The following is a 19712-nucleotide window of genomic DNA, read 5'->3' on the forward strand; positions in this document are numbered from 1 at the left end:
GAGGATTCCAGGCTGTCTGAAGGAGCTCTGTAGGCTCAGCCCTCAGCAGCCACAGATGGGTCAGCAGTCCTTGGGACATGGTGCTTCACTTCTGAGCACAGAGAGCTCAGCAGGGGCCTGACCTCAGGCTGCTGTCACAGCGCTCAGCCCCGTGTCCAGAGCCACCCTCACCTTCACCTTAGAGACTGCATTAGTAGCAAACTGAGGATTTTGGAAATCATGTGGTCTGCCTCCTTGAGCTACACATGCGCTGAGCACTGCACTGCAAGGAGAGGCTAACGTGATTAAGAAACAGTTTGATAGATGAGCTCGCATTTTTTCCCTGGTGTACAGCAGTGCATAGCCAAATTAACTGAAAACTTGGCAGGAAAGCCACACTTTTTTGATGTGACTCACACAGTCACATCACACCTAGCATTTCTTTTCATCCACAATTGTTAAATACTAGCCACTCTAAGTGTATGCACAGTCCCCGGCCTGGGATTATCTGCCTTAGTCCTAAGAATGCCCAAGTCTCATCTTCTCATGCTCCTACTTTTGAGGCTAGCAAGAGGCTTGGGAACAGCTTTGGTCTGAAGGTACCGTGACACAGCAGTGCTGCTGGGGATACATCAGCCAGGGGAAGCCGTCCCTGATGTGCACCAAGTTCTTCTCCAGATACCATGTTATTTTCCTCCCTTACACACGGCACATGAGAGAGGCCAGTGCATACTTCCTCATTCTTTTGCTCAGAACCAATTAAAAGGTATCAAAATGCAGCACCAGCTGAGGTAGAAGCTCAGTCCTTTCTGAGACTGAATTCTTTTCATCTAGCAGTGCCCCAAGAGGAGACACGAGCAAAGTTGCTGCTCTCAGGTTTCTGACTGCTCAGAAAGCCTCTTGTTCTTTGTCTGCCCAAATCTTGTTAATGGGACAGCACCTACAATCCACAGTCTTTATGAAAAAAAGGGACAGGTTTGAAGAAACGTGCTGGTTTTACCCAGAATGCCTCCAGTACCAATGATCACCCATACTGGCACAGGGAACATCAAGAGCTTGCATGTCTTCCTGGATTCCTGCCCTTACTGCAGGAATCAGACAGACCAGCAGCAGTCAGTAGGCAGACAGGCTCTGCTGCAGAGGCAAGAGCTCTTCCCATTTTGCTAAAAGCTGGTCAGGGCACCAAGGGTCAAAAGCCATCTTCTAAGGCATGGTTAAACTATCTCTCTAGTGAGTGTGTTCACACAACAGTGTGTTTGCGATATATGGAATCATCACCATTTGAGCATCTTTACCACAGAGGATTTCCCTGAAATCACCATCCCCTGTTAGCTACACACCCTCACACCACCTCTCTCCACTCACATTGAAGAGTACAAGTCACAGAGCAAAGGTTTAGTTTACATGATCCAGTACGTCTCTGAAACACGAATGTTACACTCAACACAGCTCCACCACTTTCCAACAGGTCAATTGTTTTACCTTAGAGATGCAGCTGCACCTGCTGAACACACCAAACCACTGCCACCAGCTCAACTCCTCTGTTGGTGACACCCCTTCCCAGGCAAGCCATCGATGCAGCTGGTCTGCGTGCTTCCTGCTCTTCCATCAGAATGACCCAGGCCAGCAGCAACCAGCATGTGATAACCTGATCAGCTTGTGCTGCATTAGTTCTGGGTGTGCTCAGGAAAACAGTTCAACTTCCTTGCGTAACGGGAGTGATAACCTGCAAGAGAGCAAGCAAGTGTGCACGAAGCCTCCTTTTTAACCAGCACAACAGCTGACAGAGGAGGCTGTATCTCTTGCCTTCTCTGAAGTTAATCCCAGTGGTTTAAAGCAGACTAGTGGAGAAAAACAAAAACACAAAACCAGTGACAACACATACGGATCTGAAATTACTCTAAAATGCAACTCCAAGGACACATGAGTTCGACTAGAGTCAGAGTATAAGCCAGATACAGTAGGTTGAGTTATAGTTGAAAAGACTGAACGGAGGAAGTAAGAGTTAATAATTCTTAGTTTGGCATCACAGGACATTCCCAACAGTTTGTCTCTCCTCCAAAGAATTGTGTTTTGGCAATGCACCTATTCACAAAAATCACTGCACAAGTCACTTGTAATGGAGGGGGGGGGAAGCAAAGAAAGTAAAGCACCTTCCTTTGTAATGCTGTTAGTCTGAAAACTAAAGAAGGTTTTACAAAGCGGTAAAATACGCTGATCAACACATGAAAGGACAAAACCTGGTTCATTCCTTATTTGTTCAGGAATTACTATAAAGAAACACTTTGCAGGAGGCTACGGCAACAGTAATTTAGACAATAACAAATTGAGTGCTGTAAGAATAACTGTTTCATTGTGGGAAAAAAAAAGAACCCTGGCAAGAAAACTTCTCACATGGCATTCAACAGACTTTCAAATAAATGGGTGAGGTATGCAAGTTCAATTAGTCCAGAAATAAAGACCTTCCAGCGGTTTACCATAATGACAACATTGTATAGAAAGACACAATAACTCTTTGTATCCTAAAAATTGTCAGTTTCATTTTACAAAGATAACCTCCAAAAGCATCTTGTCACGACGATCGAGTTTTGAGGTAAAAAAAACCAACAACCTGTCATTTGATAAAATGATGAAATTAACTGTCATGAGAACCACTTACGCACTCCTCTTTCCTGCTGTCCTTCTCATCTTGGCAGCAACTGATAAGAAGATTTCAGGGAGGTTCGGTCATTGACGGCAGGATCTAGAAGAGAAACAGCTCTACATACAGTTAGCGTTCCTATTCACAGCTTCTAGTTACTGCATTTCACTAGCTTGCGCTTAATTAGTTCCCTTCTGCCAGTGACATGAGCACAATGGACAAACTATTTCATACAAATCACTGTTCTCAGCTGCAATTACACCTTACTCCATAAAAATATTGCCTCTTAATAGTGTATTCAGAGGTAACATTTACACGGCCCTGTTATCTACCGACTAAGAATTGTTAACATCAGCCAGTAGGAACCACACATCCCTCATTATCACACAGTTCATTACTTAGGGCGCATGGCTGAACGTGAAGCTGTTACACTGCTATGTAACTTCTGAAAAAACACCACATCATGGGAAAAAGAGCAGAAAGATGCAATGGCCGTCAGAACTCAAGAACAGCGTGTTTTCCCAAAACCATTACCTGAGATTCTGTTTAGCTAAGCAAGCAGCTTCGTGGGCTGGTCAGTGAAAAGACCCGAGCCTTGTATCCCCAGAAGACTGCAGGACAACCAAGCTTCCACCAAAGTAAATGGATTCCCACACTGAAGCCATCACAGTGCACCTCCAGGTTTCTGCAGCTCACAGCAGATCTCTAGCTGGCTTCTGGCTTCTCTGCCTTCCACACACCAGACACATCAACTGGCCTTAAGAGGCAGCCGAGTTCTTCACACCAAGAACACCTTCATGCAAACAGCTTCTGCCTTTTTCCACCTTTCTTTCTCCAGTCCACGCTACCATGCAGTCACTGCACTGACGCAACAACTGCACTTTCTCCTACTGCCCTGCAGCAGCACATCTGCTGATGTGAAGATGGCAAGAGGGGTCTTCATCCTTACAGCAATCTCGCTGCCTTTTGGACAGCAACTTGCTTCCTTTTTCATGCTGAGCACTGTAAGGACAGAGCATATGGTCCTTCGAAGGGACATCAAATAAATATGACAGGTCAGTGCAATCATTGCATTGAGTGAATTCAAATGATGCCGTATCTAAAATGAAGTGTGTGCACATAATAAAGATTCAAACGACAAAGCCCCCTACCCTTTACCCCTCCTTGAATTATTTATGAATTCTGAAACTCCAGCTGTTGCCACCAACCCAAGGACATTACCTCATCCTGGGAATGACATTTCCTACTAAAAGATAAGTTAAAACAACAACAACAAAAAGACATCGGAGCTTCCTTAAAAGTAAAATAAACAACAACAAAAAAGAAAGCATAATGCCTCTTTCCCCAGCACTGAAAATACCAACAATCATTTAAGCTCTTGTTTCTCAACTTGTTTCCATAAGGCCAAATGCAGATCTCAACACTCATGCACTCACTCAGTCATTCATTTTGAACTACAGCAGTTAGGCCAGATCCCTCAAAGCACCCTGGGTCCTCCTTGCTGACTGGTATGGCGTGGCTCTCTCTTTCTATCAGCCCACCATACACCCCGTACCACCATGTTGAGTGAAAGCTTCTAGTACATAATGTGCTCTTTGTAAAAAAAGTTAATATTCCGCATGCAAGTCTTCTGTAATGAAGAATTATTTGTGCGTTAATTACAGAAAGAAACAAAACCAGCAATTTCAGCACAAGAAGTTCAGGGCACAAGGAATAGATTTCAATTAGCTGTGCCTTTTAGATTAGCAAATTCTGGATGGTGTTGACCACTTACAAACCAGCTTTACTCAGGTGCCATGACACATCAGTCCTTCGATTTCCATGTACGGATGTGGAGCTGGGAGGTGTCAGGGAGTTTGATTTCTATCACCTACATTTCCATGTCCTCCCCACATCCTGCACCATTTTGGGACGCACGACCCCTAATTATCAACCCTAACCTATATTCAGTCTTGTATGGCTTAGCTGTCGGCTCTTCTCTACCACAAATTAGATTACTTCATTTTTACCCATTAGCTTTATTTCACAGAGTTACCTCATTTACTTTCACCTAACTGAACTGAGTTTATGTTCTGCTGGTAGGAGATTCCAAATGTTACCAACGAGCATTTGAGATGTGGGGGTTTCAGTTTGTTTTCTCTTTATTAATCACCTGAAAACAGCCTAGCAATCGCAGCAGTTCTAATGCTAAATGGAGACACCAAGAAATGCAAGAGCTTCCAAGTTCCCATCACCAGAAATCTCCGGTATCACCCGCTGAGCTCACAAGCCATTTGTCAGCTTCCTGCAGCCAAGAACGCACCGTTTGGCCTTGGTGCCAAGTATGCCGTTCAGGCCTGAACCGGAATGCCACGCAGGCAGGTATTTAACAAGCAAACACGTCTTGGGGAAAGGCAGCAGAACAAGCTACCTGGCTTGCAAGTAAAACAAGCCAGTGACGTTCAAGAAAAGCCCACTTTGGTTCAGCAGGACCTCTCCAGCAGTATCTGCTTTTGTTCAGTTTGGCATCACTAAGCTCGTGCAGTGTTATCCAGGAAAAGCAGATGTGGATAAAACAAACATTTATTTGCCCTTCGGACTGCAATAGATCTGGCACCCAGCCCCAATCTGCCTCCCTCTTCCTCGCTACTGTGGGAAAACTACGCAAAGGAGTCGTCCCCTTCCCACCTCCTGCTGCTAGCCAGAAAAAACAAAAGGAACAGGAATACAAAGGACAGTCAGACAGTTTGGGATGGCTGAACCACTGCTGATGAGTTTAATGTCTCCAGTCGAACCCTCGCCTGCAAAAGCCCCCAGTGAGGTTATTACTCTCATCATTAACGGCTCACCAGTGTTCTGCAAACCCCTGGTGATACACATAAAACCACTCAAACTAAACATCCTTCTGCAAATTAACAGATTATGAAAAACAGGAACATCTCTCAGATTGCAGGGTTGGCATTTCATTCACAGTGCCACAGGTTCTCAAGTGAAATCACTTTCTAGCTGTGCTAGAGGATGACATTTGCAAAAATCCCGTTTCTAGGAAGACATCCTTCTCAAGATTTCTCACAAGCTACTTGGATGCAACTGAAGTCGCCCCTCAGAAAATAAGGAATGTCATCTTATGGCCCAAACACCCTCACTAAACGCTCCCGGCTACAGTCTTATTTCATAACAGACGCATTATACACAAACACCTCCAAAATGTCGTTTGGTGCAAGTCTGCATTACACAGCCACTTCTACCCAGTGTTTTGCAGTGCCTTCCTTCCCAGTGTTGCACGGCGCTCCCAAATACAAGTGACAAATTGATCCTCTCCTACGATAGCTTTTCTAGCATTCGATATATTTAACGTTAAGAAAATTGCACCCCAACGTGGTCTTTAATCTAATCCTTACCCTGAACAATTGAAGTACATCCGTATTAATCTATTAGATGCTTTCCCACACCACACCTATGGCACTGCATAAATTACTGTAATATAAATGAATTACTGCTTGAAAATTCTCATTCTGTAAGGAACATGTGGTGTTACAAGGCACCAGAAAGAAAAATGTGCACCACGGTAACTAAGTTTTATAACACAGTATATCCAGCTTCTCATAAACCAGCTATTCTAAATTGTTAAAGGATGAGAATATTAGACTGATCGTATAGAACAAACATCAATATGTCCGAGAAGTCAATAATATGAAATTAAATCTGCAGTTTATTTAGATACATTTCCATGCTCATATATGCGAAATCCACTTTAAAAATGCCATTAGGCTAGCTGAAGAATATTACTGCTAGAGACATTAACACCAGCAGTAATTCTATCTCTGTCCTGGATAACTTGCATTTTTCTCTTTAATCATCTGATCTGCTGAACTAACCAGAGGAAGGAACTTGAAGAAAATAAGCAATCAAACAAGCACCAAAAAAAAAACCAGCAGCTCCGTTCTTCGTGCTGCACGTTGCTACTGTTTAAGTACAACTTGTTTAAAGCTGCACAATTGCACTACCTAACAGTAAAGAATGAAAAGCTTCTTGCTACAAGCTAAAAAGAAAGTCTTTACCATGCTCCTTGAAGAGCTCATTTTCACATTACTCAGGCTTCATTATGCTGAATCAATATTCGTTTAGTCACTGGGGTTATTGACATATTTTAAAATAAAAGTATACCCTTCAGCTACTGCACTCATTACGGGTAATTTGTCTTGTCAGGGAGCAGGGAATATTATCCCAGTCTTTCAGGGGCTGACAGCCCATGGAAATACCTCCCCTTGGTTACAACTGTAAATAATTTTAAGGTAAAATATTTAAAAATCAATGACTGTTTCCTGCGATCTGTCACAAACAAATCAATCATCATCTCCGCAGCCAGAGAGTATGATTCCAAGGATATGAGAGCAGATGAAATGAGGGATTCTAGCCAAGAATTACAAAATCACTTCACATAATGGTGTCATCATTTAAACACTTAGCAGTCACTGCAACTGCCACTCATTACATCCAGTTGGGCAGAACCCCAAGGAAGAGGAGGGAAAACGCCATTGCTGTTATGCAAACAAACACTGTATTTAAATGGTTGACCTGTTAGAAAATAGCACAGAGATAACAGTTCGGTTTGTCTCTCCACAAAAGCTCTAAAAAGCTTTTCTTTCTCAATGGGAAAGTCTCCATAAATGAGCGCCTTGGAATAGGAAGTGTTCTAAAACAAAAGTAGGCTTCACAAAAGGCATGCAATGATATCTGGTAGCACCCCTGCTTCTAAAAATATTTCCATCTCCTTCACTCCAAATTGCTCCTAACAGAATTACACGTCAAATTCTCCAGAGATCCAGAAAGGAAAATTGTCTGGAGTACCTTTGTCTTTTAAAGACCAACAAGGATTTCAATGCTTCTTTGTCCTCTCCAGATCACATTTCACATCTAATTTTCATTAAGCGCACACCAACTCAACTTTAGCATAGGTAACCGCTGCAGAATACGGGCCAGGAGGGAGACAGTCATAACCTACATAAATTAATTGATGGTATATTTTCAACTCGCACTCAAAGAGATTAACTGTTGTGCATGGAATTACATTTGTATAAAGGATCAATTTATACATAAAGAATTAATCACCGTGCGGTCAAAATGCTATAAACTGCTCTTTGTAAATGTGAATCATTCTATTTGGATAGAATACTGCTAATACTCGGGCCAAAATCACTTCCTCGTTCACTCCCCACCTCAGCACAGACTGCATTTCCACCCTGACACTGCCATGCATCAGACACATCTCTGCAGATCAGCTACGATAAAAAGGCAGCAGACAGGATGCAATTGTTGTGCAACTGCAACCATAGGCCAAAGCCTTGTGCTCCTTGCACAAACAACTCCCAAACACCCATGGAGTGCTTCACTTTAGAGCCTATAATTTGAGCTCTTAATCTTTAATGTGCAGCACTCGTTATCACACATTCATTTTAATCACATTAACCTTACCAACTCGTATTTCCAAGTATTTATCTTGCAACTATAAGACTGAGGAAAAAAAAATGCAATCAAAAGATGGAATTATTTCCTCTTTCCTTGCAAAGAATATATATATATACATATATATATATACACACACACATATATATATATTCTTTATAGTCTTTTCAAAATATGAAAGAATAGGGCATATTCTACAACTAAGCAAGCTTCTCCAAGATAGGCATTCCTTTCATGTAGGTTTTAAGTCTTCTACATGGAAAACACACATCTCTAAGACTAACTCTTTATTGATATGCATCAAAATCAATGTTGCTTGTAGCAAGGTAGAGAGACTCTCTTCTGAGCAAAATAAACTATTAAAAAAGAAACTAAAGTCTTGGGCCAAAAGAAACCATTACTGGCTTTGAGGCTAACCAAGTGCAAGAAAACTGCATGTACCAGCTGAGAAGTCAATCAGCTTCTCCTGGGGAAAGGCCCCTTTATTGTGAAAGGAAAGCAGGGGGTGGGGAAAAAGAAAAAGAAAGGAAGAAAGAAAGAGCAGCTCCTAGAAATGAACTGCAACACCACACTACGGAGGGCATTGCTTCCCTGGATAAAATCTCAAATGAAGCTGTCCGACAGAGACAGCCTCAGCACCATCAGCCCTTTTCAATCTCCTCACTGGCCACCAGACCAGAGAGAGACCCCACTTACCGCATGCAACGCCTTCGGTACGGCGCAGTGCTTCTCTGCCCCGAGCGGCTGCAGCTCTCCCCAGCGCTGCTCCCCTGAGCCATGCTGTTATTGCTCGTGGCCATTAGCCAATTAGGTGGGTCAAGAATCACAGCAGACAGACCAGATCCATTCCTCCTGCACGCCAGCTCTCCTATTTGCAAAAAAAAAGAATGCAATGACTCTTTCCCAGCATCGTAAGGCCCTTAAATATTAATAATAACTAAGTCACATCTCCTAGACAACACTGTCAAATCTTTTCATGCAATATTTGAGACTCATTGGGCTCAGGAGGCAGAACTCCCAAGTTCAAAATGGAAAAGGCTCGCAGATTCCACCTTTGGAGGCAAGGGGTCCCAGAGGGCTGCGCTGCAGTGGGCAGCACACGACAGCTCCCAGCCAAGGATCCCTGGGAAGGAAGGGCAACACATGCTGCAGCACCGCAGACAAACAGATATTTCTTAGGTCAGCATTATGAGTGTTATTTTCTGCTGGACAAAGCATTAAGTTATTGTAGCAGCTAAGAACTATGAAGGACAACGGATGTGTCTTTCTGGTCAAGAATAAGAACCATTTATTGAATAAAAAGGTATTGTTCTTCACTGTGACTTTCTCAAGTCATACAAAAACTTGCAGACAGCACCACATAAAGAAATGATGCTGTCTTGCAGACAAGCTAACAGCACTTCCTCTAATGCCCAGTTCCCCCATTTACTCTTCTTACTCATACTGTTTATTTGAGCCACTAGCCCACGTACATTTATTAAAAGCAGTTCCATATGACCAGTGACCAATAATGCAGTGCATAATCAGTTACAGCATGCAGCCTTACTGATAAAACAAAACTATCAGCAACACTACCTAACGGCGTTTGTAAGATCTCCATGTTCAGGTGTTCTGAAAGGAGGACTCTTCTTCCATCCATGAACTGCTGAGCTGCTTAAACTGGTCTCGCTGGGCTCATCTAGAGAGAGAGAAGAAGAAAAGAAAGGAAAACATAACTATTACAATGTTTGCCATCTGCACCACATGACAGCTTTAAAAGAAACAGGACTAACACTGGAAACATTATTTCTGCTTTTGGTTACAGACAGAAGCCAGCAGCACAAAGGACAGTGCCACTGCTGCAAAGCTTTATTTAATGAATCATCCTGTACACAAAACAAATCACTATGGATTAGCTCTGAATAGGACATGGCTAAAAACTGCTGCAAGCCCAAGTGCATCCTGGCTTCGGACAAGTCTCCTGCATTCAGGTGTGCTTGCTTGAGTGGAGGGCTGGATTCATTCCCCCATCACAGAGCTCTCTGCTTCTCCTCTTGGCTATGCTCTGCCAAGGCAAAACACAGGCATGGGGAGATCAGGGAAAGGGAGCCATAATGTTATCTCTAGTTATCTATATGATATCAAATTCTCTCTAATACCCCTTACAACCAAGGATAAAGGACAGAGCAACACAAGGGGCACTTCATCCACTGATCTAATAGAAATGTTAAAACCCACACACACCATGTTATTACCACATCCTACTGGATGATGTTGGTTCTGTGTTAGCTAAGAGTTGCACCATAACTAAAGCCAAATGGCAACCAAAGGTCTGGGAAATATGGAAACTCAATGGAATTTGATTAATAAATCAGTTATAGCACAAATAACTTGCTTTGGCTCGAAAACACAACAGTCTATTAAGTGATATGTGTACGGACAACAACTTAAATCCAAGTATTTCCAGGAAGTGCAAAGGCTTCCAGGCTGGCAAACAGAGGCACTGAGGTTACACACACACACACACACACACACACACACACACACACAGAGGCCACATGATGTGCCACAAGCTGAACAAGGAAACAAGCTGGGACTGCAGACTCCTTGCTCCTTTGCTGCTACCAAGTCTTCCCCATCATCTTCTCGGTCCATCTAAAACTCCTCAGCCATCCTGCAGCCTCTCAAATAACCACACAGGTTGCCTTGGTGTTAGTGCTACCAGAGGACTCGATAGCATAGTTTATAGCACAGAGGATATCAGCTGGTGTTTAACTGGAGCGAGAAATTAAATACAGAAATACACTTAAGAAAAAGCAAAGAGCCAGCTGAATAAAAGTGTCTGAAAAGTGCCTTTTCCAACCCAGGCTGTACAGAGCTGCCTCATTCCCAAGAGGCATCCACACAGGAGCATGGAGAGGCTGCGCTCCTGCCCAGCCAGCAAGGAGCAATTCCGGCACCGTTAACATCATAAAGAAGTTGTAGGCATCTTTTTATAATGACAGAGTATTCTTAATAAAAGCTTCAAGCAGGTTTTATAGCTGCATATTATCCAATGAAACCAGTAATAAACAGCACTGTAGCGTTATTTAGTGCAACTCCAATACGCCAAGAGTCACAACCTTGGCGTTATTTATCGCACTGGCTGCAGCGTTAGCTCCCAGCTTTACAGTAGCAGCCGTAGCCATGCTGTCCCAGCACACCACCATCTGGATATTGATACTTTGTTATGGGATATGAAAGAAGAGCTTAGTTACCTAATGCAGCTTAATTGAAAACAGAAGACCTCAACGCCACGCGTTATTCTGTACAAAATTAAACATGAAGGGCACGGAAAGTTTCATGGATGCCAGCACAGAATGTTTGAGAGGTAAATGTTGGTATGTGACAGAAACACTGAGAAACACCAAAAAAGCTGTGCTTACGGAACGAAAAAGCTGTGAAATGCCTCCTTCGGGAGGAGCAGGAGATCAATCCATCACATTCGGTAGCACAGTGCAATTCCTGTTCCCTGGATCAGCCTGGAAGCTCAGACTGGCTCCGTGCTTTGAAACAACAGCTACCCCTCACCTGCTCCTTCAGCACAGGGAGGCAGCTGCCAGCAGAGGTGGCTGCTGGAAGGGAAAACTGGGTGAGACATAAAGGAGCGGGCTTTCTTTCTACCCCCCACCCCTTCACTATAGCCAATCATACTTACCACATATGCCCAAGGAACGGTAAGCAAAATTAACCTTAAAGACATACTTAACTTAGTCCATATCGTGGCAGCAAATTCACTCGTGCACGTTTTTATTACACACACCCAAGAGGGTTTTTTGGTGCAATTAAGAAAGGATAAAGAGCGATAATCAGACTTCTAGCAAACAAACAAGAAGTGATTTTGCCTCCAAAGGTTTGCTGAAAGAAAACAAGGTGAAGGTCTGCCTGCGTTGCACTGTACCTGAGTGCCAGCACAATGAAGCTGAGCCAGCAGCCCACAGGGCTGTGCCTCTGAGTGCGAGCAGAGCGCTGACAGGCAGAGTGCAGGGAGCTGAACTGCAGGGATGAGGGGAGGGCTCCCCAGATCCATGCCATGCTGAGAGCCACGCAGGACTCACACTGCATGCACAGCCCTGCACCTCCTGGCGTCCCACCTGGGGCAGCAGCAGCAGCATGCACGGCAGTGCCTGCAGGAGGGCAGCCCACAGCTCAGTGCCAGAGCGTCGTGCAGGTGCTTTTAGCTCCTGCCCAGTGAGCTCTGCGTTGTAAAGTTCGTTCCACAGTACTGTGAAGGTGAGAAAACCAAAATCTTCTTTTCTTTACAATTAAAAATATATATAAATATAAATAAATAAATACACAGAAACGCATATATACGTAAGTTTTGTTCTTGCTGATGCAAGTTGTACCTTCAGACGTACGACATAAAGCACTCCTAGCTGCCAGTTTCTCCCGCAGCCCAAAGTCTTCCTCCTGTGTGGCTCGTAGGGGCAGCCTGGCACACAACGGCTTTTCCCAGGGCCTCCAGGCAACGCGTTCACAAACTATGGGGGAAACATCGTTCAGGACGAGTATGGTACGTCAGGAACTGCCATACAGAAATACCAGGAAGGGGCTGGAAATCACCTCCATCTCTCCGCCTAGGGAAGAAGGAAAAAAACAAACACCCAAACGCTGAAATGATCCTCGTGCATCTCCCTTCATAACTCACGCTGAAAGGTGACGTTTTTCTCCGGATCTTAATTAAGATAACGATGCACACCTGTGCCGGCACTCTCTGCCAAGACGCCATTATCCGTCAGCATCTTTTCAGTGCATCCAAAACCCAATAAAACGCACACGCATCAAAAAAAAAAAAAAAAAAAAAAAAAAAAAATGAAAAAGAGAAAAACGAAAGCGAAGAAACTCGCGGTGTTTTCTCTTTCGATGCGTTTCGGATCCGAGGCAGCTGCACCTGCGAGGGCCGCCATCGGAGCAGGCTGCCGTTCGTGCTGCCGGCAGGGAAAGCCGCGCCGAGCCCCGCGCCGCTCCCGGCAGCCGCCCGACCGCGTCCGCGAGTCCTAACAGGGATCACGGCAAAAGTAAAGGCGCAGCTTCGGCTCCGCGGCGCTTCGTGCCCGCGCTCGGTGCCGGCCGGGCCAGAAAGTTCAGCAGCCGAGAAATTACGTTAACAAACAAACTACCGGCAGACAGGGCGGGCAGGGCGGGACGCAGCCCGTGCTCGGGGCGAGCCTCCCGCCGCACGGAGCGCCTTCCTGCCGGAGGGAAGGGCAGGGAAGGGCCGCGTAGATACAGCGGGAAACAGAAACGTCGGTCCGCGAAGGGCGTCCGAGCGGCGCGGAGCGGAGACGACAGCAGCGGAACCGCCGCGGACGGAGCGCTCCGGGTCCCGACCGACACCACCGCGGCCTTACCGCCTCCTGCGGGCGCCGCTCCCATTAGCGCCAGGCGGGGCGGCAGCCGGCAGAGAGGCTCCGGGGCGGAGGCCTCGCGCAGTTACCTCGCCGGCAGAGGGCGCCCCGAGCGCCGGGGCAGAGAGGCTGTGGGCAGCGGAGGCAGCGCCGCGTCCCGTCCCGTCCCGTCCCGCTCCTCACCTGCCGCGGGCAGGAGGTGCCCGTCCCGTCCCGTCCCGTCCCATTCCATTCCGTTCCGTCCCGTCCCATCCCGGCCCGTCCCGCAGCGCCTCCACACGCCGCCCTGTCAGCGCCGAGCTCCCGCGTGCCGCCAGCGCCCCGCCACTCCCCCACCCTCGTTCAACCCCCCGCGGAGCGACGGCTCCGCCAGCCAATGGGAGGAGGAGAGGGACGGCCGGCCGCGAGGAGACGGCCAACCGGATGCCGGGAGGGGCGGGGGCGGGTCCCGCGGCAGCGGAGCCCGCCGGGAAGTGTAGTGCGGGCCGCGCCCGCCCCGCCCGCAGCCGCGCCCGGTGCCGCCGGCCGATCCCGACGGTCGGGGTTCGAAGCCCGAACCCGGCGCGGGCCCCTCCCGGGAAGGCGCTGCCGTTCGGCTGCGGGGAGGCGGCCGGAGCCCCTGTCCCGGCCCGCCCCTGTCAAACGCCGCCCCGAGCCGGCAGCGGGGCCGGGGGACTCGGGTCAAGCACCGGAGTAACGAGATTCCCCCGGCCGGGGACCGGGAGAGCGACCGGCGGGGGTGACCCGGGCCGTTCCCGGTGGGAAAACAGATCCAAGCGATCGCAGAGGATCGCGGCCGCCGATCGGCGGATACTCGGCGCCGTCCGTACGGCCCGATCCGCCCCGGTTCCCCACGAGGGCCGCGCTCCCCTCCTAACCAACCCCCCGCCCCGCCCAGCCCCGGCCCGGTCCGGCGGCACCCGACGGCGCGGCTCCGCGGTCGGATCCCCGCGTGCAGCGCGGCACGGCCGTCCCACCTTCGGCGGAGGGAGGGGCGGCAGGGGAGGGAACCGGGCGCGCGATCCATCTCGTGCCGCTCCGCTCCGCTCTCCCCGCCGCTCGGCACACGCCGAAAGTTGCGGCCGCGCCCGCACGGCCCCGCGCTGCCCGCGAGCTCGCGCTCGGCGCGGGGAGGGCGGGAGCGCGGAGCCCCGGCGCTGGTTGGGCCCCGCCGCGGGTCCGGGCCCGGCCCGGCCTCCTGACAACACCCCGCGAAGGAGGAGCCTCGCCGGGCCGCGCAGAAGGCGTCAGGAGCTGCGATTTCCAACTTAGCATCTTGGCAGGACCCCGCGGAAAGCGAGAGCGGGGAGGAAGGGGAGGGAGGGAAGGGAAAAAAAAAAAAAGAAGGGACCCCCCCCCCCGCCCCCATCACCCCCCCGCCGTGCGAGGGGCAGAGACAGAGCGGGGATCGCAGCACAGAGCGGGGGCAGAGCGAGCGGGAAGCGGTGCCCAGCGCGGGGCGCGGAGCGGTGCCGCTGCCCGGCTGGCGAGGGCGGCCAGCCCCGGCCCCAGCCCCGGCCCCAGCCCAGCCCGGCGCGGCGGCTCCCCCGGGCCCGCGGGTGTATGTGTGCGCGGGGCCATGTCGTATCCTCAGGGCTACTTGTACCAGCCGTCTGCCTCCTTGGCTCTCTACTCGTGCCCGGCGTACAGCACCAGCGTGATTTCCGGACCCAGGACCGATGAACTTGGGAGATCTTCTTCGGGCTCCGCTTTTTCCCCTTATGCCGGATCTACCGCCTTCACCGCCCCGTCCCCGGGTTACAACTCGCACCTCCAGTACGGCACGGACCCGGCCGCCGCCGCCGCCGCCGCCTTCACTTCCTACGTGGTAAGAGCAGCCCCGGGCAGCGACACCGCGCCGGGCACGGCACCCCTTCCCTCGGCCCCGCTTGTTGTTCCCGTTCGATTTCGGGGCTCGCGGGGACAAAAGGCGGCGCGGCCCCGGCGCGTTCCTCCCGCACCGCACGGCGCTGCGGACGCGGCCCGGGGAGAGCGGCCGGGGCCGGGCCGGGCCGGGCGGTATCGCGCGGGTCAGCGGCAGATCCGGAGGGACCGCTCCCGTTTCCCCAACAAGAGGGAAAAAAAAACAACCTATTTTTGAATATAGCGAAGAACAGACCGAGCGTCTGAATTCCGCAACCGTTTTCTTGTTGCGGTGTAAAGGGGAACGAACCGACAGCGGCCGGAGGTGGGAGAAGTGCGGCCGGTGAGCCCGGCAACTTTCCCCGCTAATTGCGCTCCGATGGGCCCCGGGGCGCTCCGCCGCCACACCCGAAATAAAGCCGGGGGTCGTGCTCGTCTCCTCCGCTCCGTTCGGGCTCCAGGCAGAGTTTCCTTGAGTTCTTTCCCTTTTTCTCGTTTATTTTTCCATTTTTATTTTCCCAGCCTCTTTTTTTCCCCCCCCTCCTCCTCCCCCCTCATTTGCTCTTTCCTTTTCCCTTTATTCCCGGCCCGGCAGGTTGTCCGCCGCGGCGGCAACCCTGGGGAAACGGGGGGCAGCGGGGAGGCACTGAGAAAGCAGCAGGGAAGGAAAGCAGCGGGAAGGCAGCGCCGCGCTCCCGGCCGCGGGGCAGAAAAGCGGGGTTCCCTCGGGGCCGGAGCCTTCGGGCCGTTCCCTGCCCCCCCCCCCCCTTCACCCCCCGGCCGGAGCGGCGCTGCGGGGCGCTGCGGGGAGCGGGCAGGCCCGGCTGCCCTTGCCGTGTCATTGCCGCCCGCCGCCGCTTCGCCCCGCGCTCACGGCCGCTGCGCGTTCTCTCTGCAGGGTTCTCCCTACGAGCACCCCCCGGCCATGGCAGGTTCCCTGGGCTACCACCCGTACGCGGCGCCGCTCGGCTCGTACCCCTACGGGGATCCCGCGTACCGCAAGAACGCGACGCGGGACGCTACGGCCACGCTCAAGGCCTGGCTCAACGAGCACCGCAAGAACCCGTACCCCACTAAGGGCGAGAAGATCATGCTGGCCATCATCACCAAGATGACCCTCACCCAGGTCTCCACCTGGTTCGCCAACGCGCGGCGGCGGCTCAAGAAGGAGAACAAGATGACCTGGACCCCGCGGAACCGCAGCGAGGACGAGGAAGAGGAGGAGAACATCGACCTGGAAAAGAACGACGAGGACGAGCCGCAGAAGCCGGAGGAGAAGGGGGACCCCGGCTCCCCAGACGCAGGTAGGCGGCGGGGCGGGGGGGGGGAAACGCGCCCTCGGGGCAACCCGGTGCGCCCGGGCAGGGGGGAGCGGGCGGCATCGCGCGGGGTTGGGGGCGGCTGCGAGGCCCTCGGGCCGCCCGCCGAGCCTCCCCCCCACCCCGGTCCTTTCCCCCGCAGGAGCGGCGGAGCCCAGGGCCGCACCGGGCTGCGATCGCCTGCAGGAGCCCCCCAGCCCGCGGGAGGCCGAGGCCGGCCTGAGCGACTCGGATTGCAAGGAGCCGCCGGAGGAGCGGCTCGACGGGCCGCCCGCGCTGCCGAAAGCGCCCGGCGCTTCCCCGCTGGGGCCGTGCCCGGGGGGCCGCGGTCCGGGCCCCGAGGAGCCCCCGCCGTTCCGGCCGCCCTCCGCCGCCGCGGGGCCGCCGCACGTCGCCGAGCCGCACCCGCTGCCGCCCGCCGCCGCCTCCGTCATCCACTCGCCGCAGCAGGCGGCCCTCGCCAAGCCCAAGCTCTGGTCGCTGGCCGAGATCGCCACCTCGGCGGACAGGGCGAGGGAAGCGGGCGGCGAAACGGCGACCCCCGGCCCCGCCGTGCTGGGAGGCGGCGGCCCCCAGCGCCCCTCTCCGCCGCGGCCCCGCTCGCCGCCCGCGCAGTGCCCGTTCCCCAACGGGGCGGTCCTGCCGCGGCCGCTCTACTACACGGCGCCCTTCTACCCCGGCTACACGAACTACGGCTCCTTCGGGGCCCTGCACGGGCACCCCGCCGGCGGGCCCGCCGCGCCCGGCGCCGCCTTCAATGGATTAAACCAGACTGTGCTGAGCCGGGCCGAGGGGCTGGGGAAGGAGCCCAAGGCGGCCAGGAGCCAGCCCCAGGCGGAGCTCGGCAAGGACTCGCCTTACGAACTGAAGAAAGGTATGTCCAGCATTTAATGTCGGCTTCCCTCCTTGCCCCGCTGGGACTGTGCTTCGGTTCTTTTCTTTCTTTCTTTCGTTTTCTTTTTTTTTTTTTTTTTTTTTTTTCTTTTATTTTTTCCTTCCTTTCTTTTAATTTATTGAAAGAAATCAGAGCTCGCCGCCGCAGTTATTTTTCCACTACCAAAAGAAACGCAAAAACGAAACAAACGGCACCGAGCGGTTCCCCCCCCCCCGCGCCCGCAGCGCTCCCCGCGGCCCCCACGGACGTTTGTACGGACCCCTCTGTATATTTAATGTAGCTTTTGTATTTAAATTGATAATACGGTATCTTTGAAGTAAATTATGAAATCGAGACACCTGTACAGGCATTAATGTTGTTTTCGTAATATAAATATATACATTTCTGTGTCTTTTTCCGAATTGTTTCATAGTTTTAAAATATATATATATACAAGTTTAATTTAATTTTTTATGGCTAGTGGTTTTTTTTCCCCCCCTTGGGAGCGCGCTAAACTAGAACGAAAAGAGGGAAAAAAGGGGCAAAGAGGAACGGCTCCCACTTGTGGGATACGGTGCTCGCTGGGAAAGGGGCGGGCGGCAGAACGCAGCCCCGCTCCGGCAGCCGCAGCCCCGCTCTCTTCCCGCAGCGGGCGCGGGGCCGATCCCGCACGTAACCTCATTACCCGCAATCAGTGCCGCGTTTCACGCGAAGCGATCCGCTGCTCAACTTCGCTAATGAGTTCGATTTTCTGCCAGATTTCCCCTTGCTGGCGGTGCCCGGGGCCGCGGCCGGGGGGGGGGGCAGCGCTCGGGGCCCCCTCCCGGGCCCGCGGTGCTTGCGGGCGGCGGCAGGTAGGGGTCACACTCGGCCCGGCTTTGGCGTCCGCCCGCCGCCGCGGGAGCTCCGCGCCGCCGCCCGCCGTCCCGGAGCTCTCCTGGCCCCGCATTGCGCCGAGGCGGGGGACAGCGCCCGGTGTCCGCGGGAGCCGAGCGGTCCGGTCCGGCGGAACGCAGCGTCGGGAGGGGGGCGGCCCCGGGCCGGGAAGGGCTCTGCTTTGTGCCGCCCGGCCGGAGCTGGGGGTGTCGGGCGCAGCCGGGTACGGAGGGAGCGTTTCCAGCAGCGGGCAGCTCCCTCCGTTCTGTTCCCGTGGGGTTCGGTTCGGGTTCGTCTTTTGGTTTGTTTGTTTGTTTGTTTGTTTTTCTTTTTTCTTTTTTAATTAATTTATTTTTTTTCCTGATAATCCGGATAATTATTCCGTGAGCCCTTCAACTTTGGCGGAGCCGTTCGGTGTCCGAAACGCGTTTATTCACGCGCGTGTGCGTGTTACGGGGGTTTAAAAGGGTCCTTCGTGTGTCACGTCTGAACACCTGGGTACCCGAACGGTGCGTGCGATCTCATTTAAAATCAAAACTGTTCCGACCGGAATGTCTGAAGACTGGAACTGTCCAGGGACAAAACTACGTTCTTTTGTCCCTTTATAAATTATACAAGAATTTTTACCGCCCGCTCCGAGCCGCGCTCGTGTCCCGCACTCACAGCGCACAACTCCGCGCCGGCCGCATTCCGCACAGGAGCAGCGCAGCGGCCGCGTGTGCCGCGAGGACGGGGCTGTTCGGGGCGGCCCCGGGTGGGATTTCCCGTGGCCGGGGCTGGCAGTGCGGAACCAACAGGTCCTAAACGGGTCCGACCGAACGGGGTTTCGTTTCTCAGCGAGCGGGGACGGATTTAGTTTAATGTCTCTCTACCTTTGACCAACTCACCTCCCTGTCTCTGAGAAAGCCGCTCCGCACGGCAGCTCCGGAGCCCCGCTCGTTCGGTAGCCTCGTTCCCTAAAACCGGGGCTGCTTTCGGCTGCTCTGTTCGCGGTACCAGTATGATTTTCGTTTGATACATAAATTCCGCTGGGAATTTCCCGTTTCCCTCAGGTCGCGGCCCGTCGCCCATTTAAATCGTAACCATTCCTGCGGCCCCACCGCTGTGTTCCCCCCGGTTTTGCCTTTCCCCGTCCCTCTGCAAAGGGGGGCGGGGGGGAGGAGGCCGGCGCTACCGTTGCCGCTTTCTCCTTTCTAACAGCAAGGGGGGGAGGGGGCAGCCCGCCCTTTCTGCTCTGCTATGTCAATTTGTCGTTCGAAAACAAAACAAAACACTTTGAGGACACTTAAAATACAAGTAACGGGAGCCAGTGCGGGTTCCCGGGAGCAGCGTCCGCCGGGCCGCGA

At 52.0% G+C, this 19712-nt stretch overlaps 1 protein-coding gene and 1 long non-coding RNA gene across 2 annotated transcripts; one reads left to right on the top strand and one right to left on the bottom strand.

Moving 5' to 3' along the window:
- Window positions 1-8590: 8590 nt before the first annotated feature.
- LOC140257311 (uncharacterized) lies at window positions 8591-13752 on the bottom strand. Its single transcript, XR_011904995.1, has 5 exons — window positions 13618-13752; window positions 12433-12663; window positions 11470-11658; window positions 9641-9743; window positions 8591-8933 (listed from the first exon to the last, which is right to left on the bottom strand). It is a non-coding gene; the product is annotated as an uncharacterized lncRNA (long non-coding RNA).
- Window positions 13753-14913: 1161 nt separating this feature from the next.
- On the top strand, window positions 14914-17947 carry IRX5 (iroquois homeobox 5). The gene is made up of 3 exons (XM_072346532.1): window positions 14914-15262; window positions 16196-16601; window positions 16759-17947. Exons 1-3 carry the CDS (start codon window positions 15014-15016, stop codon window positions 17505-17507), a joined length of 1404 nt encoding a protein of 467 aa, XP_072202633.1. The 5' UTR covers window positions 14914-15013; the 3' UTR covers window positions 17508-17947.
- The last annotated feature ends 1765 nt before the right edge of the window (window positions 17948-19712 follow it).

This window comes from Excalfactoria chinensis, chromosome 11, assembly GCF_039878825.1.
Source record: "Excalfactoria chinensis isolate bCotChi1 chromosome 11, bCotChi1.hap2, whole genome shotgun sequence".
In the NCBI taxonomy this organism is placed as follows: Eukaryota; Metazoa; Chordata; class Aves; order Galliformes; family Phasianidae; genus Excalfactoria; species Excalfactoria chinensis.